The sequence below is a fragment of the Mesoplodon densirostris genome, chromosome 8, assembly GCF_025265405.1.
Source record: "Mesoplodon densirostris isolate mMesDen1 chromosome 8, mMesDen1 primary haplotype, whole genome shotgun sequence".
Classification (NCBI taxonomy): Eukaryota; Metazoa; Chordata; class Mammalia; order Artiodactyla; family Ziphiidae; genus Mesoplodon; species Mesoplodon densirostris.
Genome location: NC_082668.1, coordinates 31,353,282 through 31,369,530, shown reverse-complemented (window position 1 = coordinate 31,369,530; position 16,249 = coordinate 31,353,282). Strand labels below are relative to the sequence as shown.

Below are 16,249 nucleotides of genomic sequence, written 5' to 3'. Positions count from 1 at the left end.
GACTTGTGCTTAAGATGTGCTGCCATTTTCACCAAGAAGCCCAAATGATAACTTGAAGGACTACAGGAACACTCTCAGGATGAGTGGAGCTGGGCAAATCCTGCTATGGCTGTAGACAGCTTACCACGTGCATACCTGCAGACACGGCAGCCTGGCCGACTGCTGGGTTTTGTTCTGGGTTTTGCTTTTGTTTTTTTCTTCAAAGAGCTCCTGAAGATTGAGTGACAAGAAAACAGTATTGTGGGCTTCCCTGGTGGCACAGTGGTTGAGAGTCCGCCTGCCGATGCAGGGGACGCGGGTTCATGCCCCGGTCCGGGAAGATCCCACATGCCGCGGATCGGCTGGGCCCGTGAGCCATGGCCGCTGAGACTGCGCATCCGGAGCCTGTGCTCCGCAACGGGAGAGGCCACAACAGTGAGAGGCCCGCGTACCGCAAAAAAAAAAAAAAAAAACAGTATTGTGAGTTGCACCAAGTTCTGCAAATGGCCAGTGCAGTCACAGAGCTACAGAGTAGGTTTTTTTTTTTTTTTTTTTTTTTCTTTTTGCGGTATGTGGGCCTCTCACTGTTGTGGCCTCTCCCGTTGCGGAGCACAGGCTCCGGATGCGCAGGCCCAGCGGCCATGGCTCACGGGCCCAGCCGCTCCGCGGCATATGGGATCCTCCCAGACCGGGGCACGAACCCGTATCCCCTGCATCGGCAGGCGGACTCTTAACCACTGCGCCACCAGGGAGGCCCCAGAGTAGGTTTGATACCTGAAAAAGATTGCTGGTCCTTATCTGACACATGCACACACAAATATTGACCAGTGTTCGTGGGATCCATAGGAAGGACAGCAATTAAACTGACAGCTCAAGGCCAGGGGAAGTGACTTCTGGGTCCATTTGCCCAGACAGGTGGTGCAAGGTAATACAGAGTGACACACCTTTGCTTACAGAGAGGTCTCCCAAACACAGGTATTTATTGCTTTGTAACGTCTGTCTTCTGCACCAGAACTCATGAGACAGTTGAGTGAAAGAAAGGAAGAAACAAAAGTGCCTCCTGGGTGTTTATTAATAAAGCAGGCTTCCCACGATGTACCAGCCCACCCAAGTCTATCACGTGTTTACCTGTATTTCAATAATAGTGCATCTGGAAACTGTGAGCATCTGTAGCCTGTAGCACTAACAGTTCTTGTGCTTTAGATTGTATTTTTAATTTGTGTGATGATTCTTATTTATCCACAGCCTGATTTCTTTTAGGTCAAATTTAGCTCCTTTCAGACCCAGAGGGGTTGTCAATCTCTGTGACTTGGCATAGTTGTTTTTAAAATGTGAGTGTATAATTAGGTCTTTAAGATGAGGGAGTGCCTGCAAGGACTCATCCCTAGAAGGGAGCAGCATTCTGGGGGTCCCAGGGGTTTAAGGTGGAGAGACCTAACTCTGCCCTTGACCATTTCCATCCCCCAGACTTTCAGTGCAATGTCCCTCTGGGAATGGAGTCTGGCCGGATTGCTAATGAACAGATCAGTGCCTCATCTACCTACTCTGATGGGAGGTGGACACCTCAACAAAGCCGGCTCCATGGTGATGACAACGGCTGGACACCCAACTTGGATTCCAGCAAGGAGTATCTCCAGGTACTGACTCAGATACCAGAGGGTGTGCAGAGTGTGTGTGCATTGGTGGGCAAGGGGGCTGGCTCCTTCGCTAGAGTGGACAAAGAACACAAAGAAAATAAACACAACATACTTGAGAACTTCTTTCATTCATCCATCCATCCATCCATCCATCCATCCAAAGAAATCCATATTCCAGGCACAAATAGACTATACCAGGCACTGTGCTAAGTGCTGGGATAAAATAACAAGTAAGATGGACACTGCCTCTGCCCTTGTGAAGATTACCAGGCCTTGGAGAAGTTGCTCGGCTGGGAAGCTGTTTGCCCTTTCACTATAGTTATCCAAGGAACTTCCATAAACAGTCACAGAGCGTCCTCATTCTCAGCATAGGGAGGCATCAGAGACTTAGGGGGCATTTTTCCTAAGGGCAGGCATGAGAAGCATGGCAGCTTCTCATGATCTTTGCTGTTCAGGGGGAGCCCTCCCAGGAAGGTTTTGCCTATAGCTATCAGGAGAACACACGGGAAAATGTCGCTACCAGGAGTGAAACTCCAGTTGCTCGGATGCCCTGCAGCATCTTTTCAGACTATTGTTTGCTTTCCTTCTTTCAAGATTTGCAGCTCCTGTTGAGTAATCCTCGCTTGCACTACACACTGGTCCAGCTCTCATCCCCAGGGAAGAGCAAGCTGCTAGTTCCATGCTAGAGCAATGACTGCTTTCATGACACACGGCAGACAGCCTCGTGACCCACTGACAAGCCTGTCCTAGCTCTGATGCGACACGGCGACCTCTACTCTGAGAAGGACTCGCAGAGCAGACAATGTAGAAACTTCCAGGGAGTCCACAGAGGTTCTAACGCACAACCCTAAGGCCATCTGTCACTCTCTCCTCTGCTTCTCCAACAATGCTTCTCATCTTGCAGAGCTTCCAGAAAGTTCTCCTTTCTAGCCAGCATTCTGTTGATTGTAGTCCTCATTTTGGGTCCTAATCATATACTTTCTCTTATTGCTCTCCACCTGTTTATCATACACATATACAGCACTGTGTACTCCTTTTGAATGCTTAATGATGCTGAGCACATACTAAGTAGCCAATAAATGCTTACTGAATCAAATTTTACCAGTGTGTGCTGGCTAAATTTTGATCACGCAGAGATTGCCACTAAGAAACACTGTGGTCAGCAAAGGAATAGCATCCAGCAATTTCCAAATGTGCTTGGTGTTGTGGGAGGGGAAGTGCCTCAAAATGTTGGCCCTCGTCCTCATCGGGCAAAAGGTCAGGACTCGGTGCATAAGCTTAATTGCTTGGGCAGACTCTGCATGCCCTCTGACCCCTTGGTGACCTGAGCCACTAAATACACAATGGAGTGAGGAACTGAGGGGAGGGGAAACAGCTCCGAGCTGAGACTTTGGCAACTAGGGAAAGTGAATTGGCTTGAATTGGGCTGGATCAGAGCGGAGTGGATTGGATTGGATTTAGCCCTTGTTCCTTTAAACCAGCATCCACTTTCACTATCCAAGGCAGGTCGTGGTTTAGTAAGAAGGGGTCACAGTTCTAGATGTTCAGTGATTCCTTTAAGATAAGCATAATCCTGTCTGTTCAGATTTGCAAAAAAAAAGAGAAAGGAAGAAAAAAAAATCAAGTTCCAATTTCAAAGGTGTCCAATATAGTTCGAATATGTTGAGTTCAACTGTCCAGGGGATGCAAATGGATAGTGATCACCAATACCTGTGAGCGAATCACAGACACGGGTTGTGAGCTAAGGATTACAATTGTATCCTTTGAAGAAAAAGCCAGATGCAGCCCTGTGTCAAGAGAGTCAAGGCCCCCTTCCTCCTCCGCCTGTCTTCCTCAGGTGGACCTACGTTTTCTAACCGTGCTCACGGCCATCGCAACGCAGGGAGCGATTTCCAGGGAAACCCAGAATGGCTACTATGTCAAATCCTACAAGCTGGAAGTGAGCACTAATGGTGAAGACTGGATGGTGTACCGGCACGGCAAGAACCACAAGGTAAACCCATTTCCCCACCGCAGGGGCACGCCGGGGTGGGGCAGGAGGGCTGGCACAAGAAGGGCTGCGGAGCCACCCCACGTGGACAAGGAGGCCTTGTTCCCTGAGGCTCCAATAATTGATGGAGGCACCAGAGATGCTGGCCCTGAAAATACTCTTTCTTATGCTAAAGTGATTGGAAAACACTGTTGTGTCTCCGACAGCGCAGCAGAGAGAGAAAGAGAGCTTGCAGGGTGCCCTCTGACTGCAAATGAAGGAGAAAATGTGTTCCCTGTCTGAGTCTCCCCATACAGGATTCAGTGAGCATTTATGGCCTGAGTTCCTTCCACATGCTGGGTTAAGGATCACAAAACGTCATGAAACTGCCGTTCGGGAGTTACCGGGGTCTGGGAGTAAAAGGGCACAGATCCTGAGAGGGAAGCACAATGTCCCAAAGAAGAAAGAGGACAATAGATAATGAGGAGGAATTCGGTGTGTCGGGGATGGGATCTGAACTGGCTGTCGTGAGGCAGCGAGGCGTTGAGTTCACGCGGCTGGTGCCTTCGGTGTCTGGGGCTCTCGGAGGTGTGTCCGCATGGGTGACGTGGGACTTTTGTTGTACATGTGGATGAATGTCTGGCACTCCGCTTTCCTAAGACACGTGGCGCTCTGGCGGTGATCAGGCCCGCAGCTGGCGCCCGCGAGGTACATACTGGGTGTGAGGTAGACTCAGCGTATGGGGGGCTTATCGGAAACGGCCGGTGGTCTCATGTGGGCGGGGCGAGAACTCCGTTCGTTGTGGGTTGGCTCTTGGGTCTCAGAGGAGAGCGCTCATCCTTCCCAGTGGAATCGGGAACTGAGGGAAAGGGTCTCTTCTCTTACTGCCACAGTCCCAGCAGCCCCCTGGTCGGTCAGGTGTGAATGATCAAAAGGCGACACAGGTGGTCCAATCTGGAGAAGCCAAAGGTCTTTTCCACACAGGGCCCCCTTGGCTCCTGTCACTGCCCCAAGGCAGCTTGCTCTTGCTGGTGCACCTGGAAACCTCAGACCCAGAAAATCCTAAACTATAACGTTGGCACTGTTTCACTCAGGAAATGTGAATTTTTAAAGGAGTGGATTTTTAAAAATTAAGATCGCCATAGTAACATGGCACCATTCATCTGAAATCATGGCTTCTAGATATTACCAGGTCTCTCTCTCTCTCTCTCTCTCTCTCTCACACACACACACACACACACACACACACCATTTCACAGATAAAGTGAGAGACTTAGCAATTGAAAGACTTCCCCATCTTGACGAGTTGAGCCAGGTCTGGTTTCTCATTCCCTGCCTTTGTTTCAGGAAGAGTTACCAAATGTCCCTTGGACATGGCAAGCCAGAGTCTGGCCTGGGTTGCTGGGAGCACCCTGGACTGAGTCCTCATCCCAGCCTGCTCTTTTTCATACCCTTTCTCTCCAGCCTCCCTTTTCAGTAAGAAACTGGTAGAACCCAGAAGGTCAGCCAGGCAGGTGAGGGCCAGCAGCTGGGTCGGGGTGGGTACAGGGGAGGGGGAGGAGATTCCCCAAGCCGTCTCCCTGTCTAGGCTCAATGACTAAGCAGCACTGGCCAGAGGGATACTGTAGCATAAGCCAATTTTAAAAGCGTGCAGATGGACCGGGATGCTATTTAAAACACCATTTGCAGGAAATCTGCTTTTGGAAATACCTTAGCACTGCACATTTTGATAGAATGCTGTCTTCCCTGGCTTTATCCCTGGTATTCGTTCTGCAGGGAAGATATTCCTGAGGATGGAATTTAGCTCCCTGGGCTCCTTTAGAACCGTTCTTCTCAACTTCTTCATATCAGATACATCCTCCTCTCTTTTTCTCTCTCTCTCTCTCTCTCTCTCTCTCTCCTTTGCCTCCTCTTCTCACCCGTGGCTAGATTTCTTTCCCTAGGAGCCAAGGGGTAATTTCATTTTTGTTTTGTTGTTGTTGTTGTTTGGCTTTTTAGCGAATCCGTCCTGCCCACATAAGGGACGCCGGGGCAGAGGAAAAGCCCTTTCTGTCCGCATTAGAAATTCATTCTCTTGGTCCCTAGAAGGAGGCAGCAGAATGGAAAGCCTGACAATTAAGCATCGCGCCCCCCGCCCCCACCATGCTCCCTCATCCCCCCCTCGGGTGTGGCAGGCGAGCTAGGAGACCTGCCAGGTTCTCGCCTCCGGGGCTGATCTCTGCTGCTCCTTCATTAGCAGATCTACGCGCGGCCGACTGTATTTCATGTGCAGATTCCGCACCGTTCATGGTGCGTCAGCGCGGCTCTCTGGCTGTTCGGGTTGAAATAGTTGAGTGAACTGTGCCAAATAGATTTGTCAAGTCTGCTGCAGTTTGATTCGATGCCATGAACGGGAGGCGGGGTGAGGAGGGGACTTGGGGGCAGTGCGGGGAGAGGCTTCCTCTACGCCCCCGGGGCGCTACCACTGAGCTTCTCTTTGCAGCTGCGGGATGGTGGGCGCCGGGCTCGTGGTGCTCAGTGGTGGGCTTGAAGGCAGAATTCAGCCAGCAGGACCTGTGAGCAAAGCCCAGCAGAGGTGGAGGCAACAGGCTGCTCCACTCCGTGGGGCAGGGGGAGGGTTTGCGGACACAAACCAGGGCACAGGGCGTGAGGAGGGGATGGTGATGTTTGGGGCAGAAATGTGGGAACTTGATTTCAGTCCCCTGGTCACTGTCAACACCAGTGCAGTATACCAAGGACCAGGGAATTGGGGAAGTCAGAGAAAAACAAGATTAATGAGCTATCAGGGTAGTGGAGGATGGCTGTGCTATTCCCTTGCAAAACAGTATTTACAGTTTGGACCCAGATTGGGCTGAGGCAAGGCCTGAGCCTGTGGGGGGAAGACTTCCTTGTGGCCGGGAAGCAGGGACGGCCGAGGAACTCTTTTTCAGTCTCCCACAGCCTGTGAGCAGCCTCTTCTTAGTCTCTTTCCATCCAACAGGTAACGATGAGGGTGCAGATGAGAAAGGCATTACACTGTGGCTGGGAGTGCTGCAGATGTCCTCCTGGCAATACGCAGGCCACATGTACAGCACATCCCCAAATCCTCATCCAACTCCACACGCCATAAAAAACGGAACCTATGATTTTCCTTTGGGGGGACCCTCCTTACGCGAATTTATGGAGTAACCACAAGGCAGAGGGCTCTTCTGCCTGTTAGAGCCCATAGCCAGTCCACATGCCCCCTTAGATTATACAGATTGCTTCACATATATTTCTTCAGAAACCACAAGCATAAAACTACTGCTTTGGTTTCACCAGCTGTATTAATAACACCCCAAACATAGACATAGTGTTGTAAATACAGGAGTAGAAGGTTCGTGTGTGTGTCTGTAATTACAGGCACAATTATGAGCGCACGGACCAAGGGAGGGGTGTGGAGGAAGATGGGAGGAGCTGGAAGGCACGAGGCCTTGGCCAAGATCCCGCTCACCTCGGAGATGCTGCTTCCGTGAGTCTGCCCTGGAGGCAGTGAGACTGAGGCTGGTGCCAGGGCAGGAGGATAGAAGCCATTCCCTTATATGTCTAAGCAAAAGCCCTTGATTTCAGTTCTCCTTTATTCGGGAAACATGGGCATCCTTCTTGCTGACGCTGCTCTGGTTACCTTGCTCTTAGTCACAGTGTTGCTAGGCTGTTCTGACGTATTTGGAAGAAATCCCGGCTAAAAGAAAGAGTCTGTCGGATGCTACCTGTGCCCTGACGGCCAGATTGAGGATGGGAGGGTGAGGACGGGGATCAGGTAAGGTTTGGGTCCAAGAGTTTTCAGAATTACTCTGTAATGAGTAACAGAAATGCACTAAGCTCATCATATTAATGTAATGATGACTTCCAAGGGGCTTGGAGAACCCTCAGGCACTGGCCCATTTGCTTCAGAATTTAACAGTGTTTCAGACTGTGGAATTGAAGCTCTCAAGGCAAGTAATTTGCCCCAGGGACATGGGGAACCGTGGAGTCCCTTGGAAGGCACCAGTCACCAGGCTTTGACTTCAGGCCAGTGTTTCCATAATCTGATCCAGGTCTGGCTCACCATCTTGCATCCAGAGGGAAATTGGCTTCCTCGATGTTGCGTCCACGGGTCGAGAGGTGTGCATATTCATGTAGATGTGAAGTCAAGTCGTGCTTGGAGGGCATGGCTCCAAGCACGGGGCTCAGCATTTTGGATTTGGGGCCCCATCATAGAATCCTGAGATGTAGCGTTGAATGAAGTTGCTTTGCGTTTTGCGTTTGATTTAGCCACATCCCTTCAGCACAAATAAACCCCCGCTTCAAAAATCCTCTGTACTACATTTAGTTTCCAAATTAAAATGAATTGTTGTGCAAGCCATTTGAGAATTTAAAACCCTCTGTGAAATGATCAGAGACTTAAGAGGAGAGAGAGGGGTGTCATAACACCACACCCCCCAAATCAGTCAGCCAACAGTTAGAACCATGTGGCGTCTTTTTGCAGATCTTCTTGGATGATGCGCTACGTGACCCTGGAGATTTCTCTTCACAGCTCCGTGCCTCAGTGTTTCCGCCTGCCCTAATGGAATGGTGCTGTAGCTACTGTTGGCAGAGCGCTTTGGGATCCATGGATGGAAGGCTCTCTGCAGATATAACTAATGTATTAGACCTGCAGAGCTCTTCTTGAACAGAAGGAAGTTATCAATTTAAAAAGTAACAAGGGCTATCCCGTGGGATATTTACTGCCTCCTTTAAAATCATAGGTCTGGAAGGGACCTGATGAGTCATCCAGACTCCTCCCTGCATCTGATGGGGCCTGTGCTTGAGCTGCCTCAGATTAACGGTACCCCTCATTCTTCAGTTAGGAGTGCAATTATTCCTCCAATGAAAATTTTTAGGTTTTCAAAAAATACCTTTTTTGTTAAGCTTCCTGGTGGATGACTGGCTTTTCCTTTTCCTTTTTTTTTTTTTTTTTTTGCGATACGCGGGCCTCTCACTGTTGTGGCCTCTCCCGCTGCGGAGCATAGGCTCCGGATGCGCAGGCTCAGCGGCCATGGCTCACGGGCCCAGCCGCTCCGCGGCACGTGGGATCTTCCCGGACCGGGGCACGAACCCGTGTCCCCTGCATCGGCAGGTGGACTCTCACCCACTGCGCCACCAGGGAGGCCCCCTTTTCCTTCTTATTGTAATAATTTTGTTTACTGTCTATAAGATTAAGACAATGACTCAAACCATCAGCTAGCAGTGGGCATCAGACTTTAGAAGTCAGGGATATGATTGCATCGTCTAGGGTTATATATGTTTAGAAGAGGGCTGATGACCTTTTCAAATTCAAGTCCCCCCAGTTTATCTGTCCCCCTCAATTATAACCAAGAATAATCCAGGGCGCTCGGTAATTAAGTTTGTCCCTTATCCATTTGCCATGAGATGAGCTCAGACCTTTAGCCTCTCCACTTAGGAAGCTCCAGGGAAATTTTCATTATACACAAGCTTGGAACCTTTTCTCCATCAGGCTCCCATGGCTGGCTTCACCCAACTCCCATGGGTGCTGAATTGTCTCCGGGAGCTGAGGCCAGCCTCCCTGGTGCTTACAGCCTTGCTGCTAAATTCCTCATGCTTCCCGGGGCCCACTGTGCCTAGGGGCCAGTGGGGCACAGCAGATAGCAGGGGATGTGGAACGGCGCCATGATTTCGCTCGGGCTGTGAAAACACACGCTTTGCCCTAACCTCAGCCTCCCTAGATGAGCAGTGGGGTGAACACCTCTCCAGGTGGATTGTCAGGTTCTTTGCCGTCACCGGTTCCCTGCTCTGTGCTTTCCTGAGATTTCACCCGGAAAAGGAGTGCAGGTGGCAGGTGGACTCAGCAACCTCATTCCCTGTAGCTTTTCTGCTCTCTTTTCCCCACCTGGAAGTTAAAGGTGCCTCCTTAAATAATGTGGCGGGGTCTCTGTAGGAGGTTTTCAGTGTGGAGGCCCTTCCCACCCAGGTAGAATGTCTGTTTCCGCCCCACCTTCACAGGAGGACTTCCGGCCCCTCGGTGCTCTGATGCTCCACTCTCTCCCACACCGTCTCTCCTCCAGCCCCGAATCCCCGAGCTGCCCTCCTCTCCTCTCCCCCCTCATGCTTTCCTGACTCAAATCCTGAAACCCTGATCCTGTTAGTATGCTGTGTTCCAGGGCTCAGTGTCTCGCGGGGGTAACATAATCCCGCAGTAAATCTAACGGGCCCTGCCAGGCACACACAGAGGGGGATGTGCACATCCCAGCACCTCAGCCCCCAGCCCCAGAAAGAAAGCGGTCTCCCTGCCCTACAGCCCACGACCAGCTCCTGCTTGCTTCTCTATCTCCTCCCTGACATCAGCAAAACGGCTTGATGACGAAGGCAGCCCTGAAGTAAAGGAGGAAGAGACAGGAGGGCATCGTGGTCATAAACGAGCATTTGGTGGCTCGGGAATTTCTCTGCCCTACCCGCATCCCTTCCCTCCCTTAAATTCTCTCTCTCTCTGTCTCTCTCTGTCTCTCATATATATATATATTTATACATGAGAGAGACATCCTTTCTGATTCTGTATCTGGCTAAGTTCCCACATTCACTAGAATAAGAGCAGCTTTTAAAAATTTTTTATAGTCTTTAAGGAAGAGTTTTAAGAGAGAAATGTCAGGACCATGATTTACAAACAGGAAAAAAAAAGGTCCATTACCTTAGCATCATTTCCCGAGTGCAGCATTCACCCTCACCCACACCCTTGCCTGTTTGGTGCAACAAATTAATTAAACAGGATGGCATTCATTGATTAACAATTTATTTCTACGTGTAGCCCCGATGGGTGGCTTTAGAGAAAATGCAAGGGGAGGAGGTGGGCGTGGGAGGGCTGGGACTAGGTTCCGCAGTGAGGATGAGTCGGTACCATTGTTTCTGAGACAGATTTTTTTAATGCGCTCCTGGTTTCCCCCGTCTCTGCCCTCGACTCCTGTCATCTCTCTTCTCTGCCTGCTTTGTTCTCCTCCTTCAGTGTCTGTGCCAAGGAGATTGAAAAGGAGAACTTTGGATGCAACACAACATGTATTAGTGGAGAGAAATATTTAGTCTTAAAAAAAGGAAGAAGAAGAAGCTCTCCTACACAATTTCTACCTCAGGGCTCCAACACTGTGTTGTCTTTGAAAAATTTCCTGCTTTCTGTGCAATCCCTGGAGCTGGCCACGTTCAGATATTTACAGCAAACTAGAAGTAAACTATAGATCACAGCATAGGGCATGAAGAGACGGGCATGCGCAGATGCAATACTGAAGCCCTATCGGGAGGGAGTCTATGCGCAGAATGAGGGCCTGCCTCGTGGCGGGAGGTTAAACAGCTGGGAACACTGTGAGGCTGCACCGTGTCCTTCCGCCAAGGAGCTCAAAGACTTTGACGGACGTGGAGCATCTACACTGGCCTGGGCACCCGGATGTTGATGGCAGAGATGAACGGTGTATGGGAGAGGGATGTAGGGCTGGCAGAGAATCCCCCCACATAGAGGCCTCCAAGGTAGGCCGTGAAATGCTCGCTGTTCTCAGCAGTGCCTGAGTCACTGCATACTCTTCAAACAGGACTTCGGGAGGGGTCAGCAGGGAGAGGTGGTATGACTAGGAATGGGGTGAAAGACAGAGAAAAGATGACCTCAGTGATGCTTTCTGGCTAGATGTTTCTTATTAGAGTTTATATATTATTTAATGTGTTTTTTACATAGTATTATAGTCCATGCCTTATGAGCTCACAGGAGTGGTCAAAACATGTTGATTTTCTTTTCCTGGGGGGGAGAAGATTGGGGGGGGCGGTGAAGTTGTAGATAATAACCGAATTGGGATATTGGAAAGCAGCCAATTTAATTGGCAGATGCCCCCCTCCCCCCTGAGGTGCAAATCAGAAAATGCATGAAGTGCTGCTGCTTTCTGATTCTGTCTTACTGAAAATAAACCAAAGGGCTCAGGAATCAATTGGAAAGTGTTGGATTATGTTCAGAATTCAGCAAGGCACCAAATGGATTATCCAAACCACTTCCTGTCCTGAATTGGGGTTTTTTTTGGCGGTACGCGGGCCTCTCACTGTTGTGGCGTCTCCCGTTGTGGAGCACAGGCTCCGGACGCGCAGGCTCAGTGGCCATGGCTCACGGGCCCAGCCACTCCGCGGCATGTGGGATCTTCCCGGACCAGGGCACAAACCCGTGTCCCCTGCATCGGCAGGCGGACTCTCAACCACTGCACCACCAGGGAAGCCCCTGAATTGTTTTTTAAACTTGGTTTATAGAAGTGCACTTGAAGAAATCTTTATGTTCAACATAGCTTCATATATATATATATATATATATATATATATTAGTAATTACAACATTATCAACTCTATCCCCACCTCTTAAGAATGTTAGGGTCACTTTGAACACACCTCTGGTTTTCCTTTGGGCAGGAAAGCAACCATATTCACATTTCTCTTTTAAAGTTAACAAAACTGTATACCATCTGTGACATCCAGCTTTTAAAGCAGATGTTAAAACGTGATCACCATGTTTGATATACGTCTATCTGGGTATGCCATATGCTGACAACCACTGAGTTTTCTCAGCAATATGGACTCCTCACAGGCCTGAAAATTCCTGGCCTCGAGGTGGGACTTGAGAGTCAGTGGCTTTCAGAACTTGAACTTCCCCAGTTGAACAAAGACCTATTTATTGCTTGTGACGTGGCTTCCAGTCCAATATCTGTCCTGGGTATCATGCAGGCACTGGAGCCAGCAGGGAGGGCTGGTAGAGTTTAGTGTCTACCTGCAAGCGTGTTATGGACTTTATTTTCCTGAAGGAGAAATCAAGGTATCTAAGGTTTATTGACTGGCCTATAGTGATTCAGTGAGTCGGAAGGGAATAGGGAGTAAAACCAGTTCCCTGGCATCATCTCCCAAGCACACAACCCATTACCTTGCAATGCCAAGACTGGAAGCCAAGGATCCATCTCAGAGAATTTGATCAGAAAACATAGGAAAGGTGATTCTGAAACCACAGAAGCATTGAAAAAGTCATAAAGATGTATAATGTATGATAGCATTTACCAGCTATAAATAGGGCAGTGCGAGGAGAAAAAATAGAGACCTTGGAAATCCACTGGGTCAGGAGAAATAGAAACTGCTTAATATTTCATTAAAAATGGATCTTCTTAAATTGCACTTTGATATCTTTGGGCGAAAGACGATATGTAAGAACTAAGGTGTTGTTATTTATTACCCTTTGTTCTTAATCATTTGAACTGTTATTGAACTAAAACATCAACAAGATATATTCTCCCTCTGAGGGGGGCAGTCACCATGTGTTCTGGGCACTGTTTGAAGTATATGAAAATCTACTTCACTTGTCAACAAAAGCACTTAGGCTACAAGGGACAATGGTAACTAAAATGCCATGCTAGGACGTGGACACTTCCGGGGCAGTTCTAAATGAGAAACTCCTGTGAAGAAAGCCTTAGAATCTGGGGGCCAGAGCGGACCTTACAAATCAGCTCATACAATCCCCTCATTTAATGGAGGAGGAAATTGGGGCCTGGGGGAGGTAGAGATATTTGCCCACACCTAGGAGCTAATTAACAGCAGAGTCTGGCTCCTGGTTCAGTGGTGTTTGGACTTTTTTTTTCCCACTACACCCACCTCAGAGTGAGAGGTATACAAAAAGTTTATTAAAATAAGATGGTATTCCTTCAGCCAAGGGTCCAGAGAGCGGAAGGCAGATATGAGCACAAGGTCAAGAGCAAACAAGACACCGAGAAGGACCTAGGCTTGGAAACAGGAAGGATAATTTGAGGTCACATTGAAAGAGGCTTCATTTGGTTCCAGGGGTGGGAGCCGAGTGAGCAAAACTGAATAGCAGAATGAAGGTCAATGTGAGCGCCAGGTAGATGTCCTCAGGGACATAAACCATGTGCCTGCCTCCCTTTCTGGCTGATGCCATTGTAGACAGAGATCCAGGGGCTCAGCCAAGCCTGTGGCCACACGCATCCATGGGCAGACCAGCCCCTCCCCAGGTATATACCCACACGTGTGTGCCCCCCGTGCCCACAGGCAGCCAGCCTTCCCGAGGCAGTCCACAGACAAAGTCATCTCCTTACTGAGGAAAGAAAGGAAAGGTTTCTTGGTGTTGTCTGCCAAGGCTGAGAAATGAAGGGGTCAGATAAGATAAAATTGGATGTTAAAAACACGAGACGTGCTGTGTTTCTAAACGGTACCAGCGTGGCGTGTACGCTGGGGATTAGCAGCTGTGTTAAAGTTCAGATCCACTCAACACTCCAATTATATATTCACGTGGAAAATCAAGCCCCCGCCCCTGCCCCCCGCTTACGAACTCCTTAGCATCTCCCGTTGGAGGTCACACACAGCCACCGTCACCATCCTCGGGGAATAGGCCAGTGGGGACCCACCACTGCTCATGAGCCGTCCGAAATAAGCAGAGGGCTGCATTTGCTTCTTCCCTGCCGAAGCAAAACAAAACAAAGCAAAGAGCCTCTGCCTCACGCTGAATTCTCGGAGAACGGATTCATCTCTTTCCCTTGGATTCAGTTCCTCCACCCCTCTCCTCAGAGCTTCAGAGGAAGCCAAGGAACGGGCATGGCGAGGCTTAGATCGTGCTGGGCCCTGGGCCCCCCTTCCAGTGGCCCCTCCCCAGCTTAGATCACAGAGGTTCAGGCGCCTCTCTCTTCCCTCAGGCCTTCTCCCAGCTGTCTGGAACTACCCCTCTTTCCTTCTGCTTTCGTGACCCTTCCTTGTCCTTGGCTTTGTCTTCTCGCCCCTCTTTGTCCTCCGTCACTAGGCAGGAAGCAGCCAAACCGAAGCTGGGAGGGATGGGTGGGCAAGCAGTCCCGCCTTGGTGCTCCCTGCGGTCCGCAGGGCGCAGAGGAGGAAACTGGTGGACTGGGACCAGGGCAGAGGCTCCCCAGGGGAGGAGAAGGAGCGGCAAGGCTGGAGCGGGAGCTCCCCTGGGATCAGTGGGCTCGACACCAGGAACGAGGGGTTGCAACTGAATACCGTGGTCCAGGGAAAGCTTGTTTCCTCCTCTCCTTCCCTCTGTTTCTCTTAAACAGGCCACTTCCCCTCACTGGGCAAAAGATATGATGGCTCTGAGCCTTCACCCCCACCATCAGTGGGGTGCTCTTGACAGCTCTAACTTTTGACCTTAGTAAGTGGGAAATATAGAAGGTTCAAGGTTGCCAAATGGCAGAGTTCCTGGTTACAGTTCCTAAGGAAGCAAGGAGCACGTTGTTAATTAGCTCTAAGCTTCTGTGCTGCTCTTTGCTGTTACCCGATCATTCTACATTGGGATTATAAACACCCTGGGAGCAAGCACATCACTGAACAGCAACTCTACTTCCATTCCACCCATGCCTGGGGACCTTAAGGGCTCCATGACTCCTAGCCACCAACATAAACACTGCAGATGTAGACGAGATGAGAGTCAAGGGAGAAAACCACAAGCCTGAAGTCTAAAAACATGGCAAGGGCTTGAGATCTGGACAGACATCTCTGAGCCTCAGTTTTTTCATCAATAAAGTGGAAATAATAGTACTTACTTCCCGGGATGTTGTAGGCCTAATTATGTTTACACAGTGTTTGGCTCAATGAGATTCCAATATACCATTTTCCCCATTCCCTTTGTCCCAGGCCTGTCAGTGCCCAAACAGCTCGCATGTTATAGGTGCCAGGAGCTGAAGGAGCTTGTCCCCCTACCCAGGAGAAATTGCTAGTTGTTGCAGAGTTGCCTGTGAGTGGACTTACAGTTACTTGGTTGTTAGAGCTATGACAGGTGTGATCTAGAAGTGATGGTTAGTGGGTCTTTCCCTTCACTCTTATCCAGGGAAACCAAGAGAAACTTACATATACTTGTTCCAGCTACTCTTTTTCCTTTTTTAATGGAGAACACAAAAAAGCACAAGGTCCATATGGCAGTTATTGATTTGGGCCATCTGGCAAGCTAGGACCTGCTCCTACCATGTTGGTTAGAAGCTACTCTGGAAAGCCTTTCCTCCCATAAGAGATGCATTGGTCAGATGGGGACAGGGATAGATTTCATTACAGGGCAGGGACTACAGTGAGAGAAAGCCAGAGCAGGACTCCAGCGGTCTGTCTGCAGCCCTGACCCTACAACAAAGACCAGAAAGAACCAAGGAAGTGTTGATTGACACCGGGGCACGGGGGGTGGACAGTGCTTCCACCCTCTCACCCATCCACAGAGCAGGGAGACCTCTAAGGAACTAAGAGAAATAATTGTGAAGCACTTTCTGATTATAAAATACCCTGGAAATCTTTCTATAGGCCTGAAACCTGAGGAAAAGGGAAAGTCAAGTTCAAGCTAGTGAGAGAGGTCCACAACCCTAAAAGATGATATTGTCGCTCCATTTTTAAAGGATATTCTACTTTCTCTTTCCTCTCTCTCTGTCTCTGCCTCTGTCTCTCCCTCTCTCAACTTCTGAAAGTGTTTTCCTTTCACGGTGCCTTCCTCTGCTGGCCCTCAGGCCCAGAGGCAAAATTTTCCTTACCTCCAAAAGTTTTTGTGAAGACCATGTATTGTTTTCAAGTTAGAGCAGTGTGAGAAACTACATTTTTTTCATGGTGTTTCTAAAACAGCATCAAGGGCTTCCCTGGTGGCGCAGTGGTTGAGAGTCCACCTGCCGATGCA

At 49.5% G+C, this 16,249-nt stretch overlaps 1 protein-coding gene across 10 annotated transcripts in view; it reads left to right on the top strand.

Annotated features, from left to right (window-relative positions):
* Positions 1 to 16,249, top strand: part of NRP2 (neuropilin 2) — a 117,487-nt gene that overhangs the window by 43,077 nt on the left and 58,161 nt on the right. For all 10 annotated transcript variants that reach the window (XM_060106141.1, XM_060106140.1, XM_060106143.1 and 7 more), the window contains exons 6-7: positions 1,447 to 1,616; positions 3,454 to 3,609. In XM_060106141.1, coding sequence (XP_059962124.1) covers positions 1,447 to 1,616; positions 3,454 to 3,609 — 326 coding nt within the window. The remainder of the gene's footprint in view (positions 1 to 1,446; positions 1,617 to 3,453; positions 3,610 to 16,249) is intronic.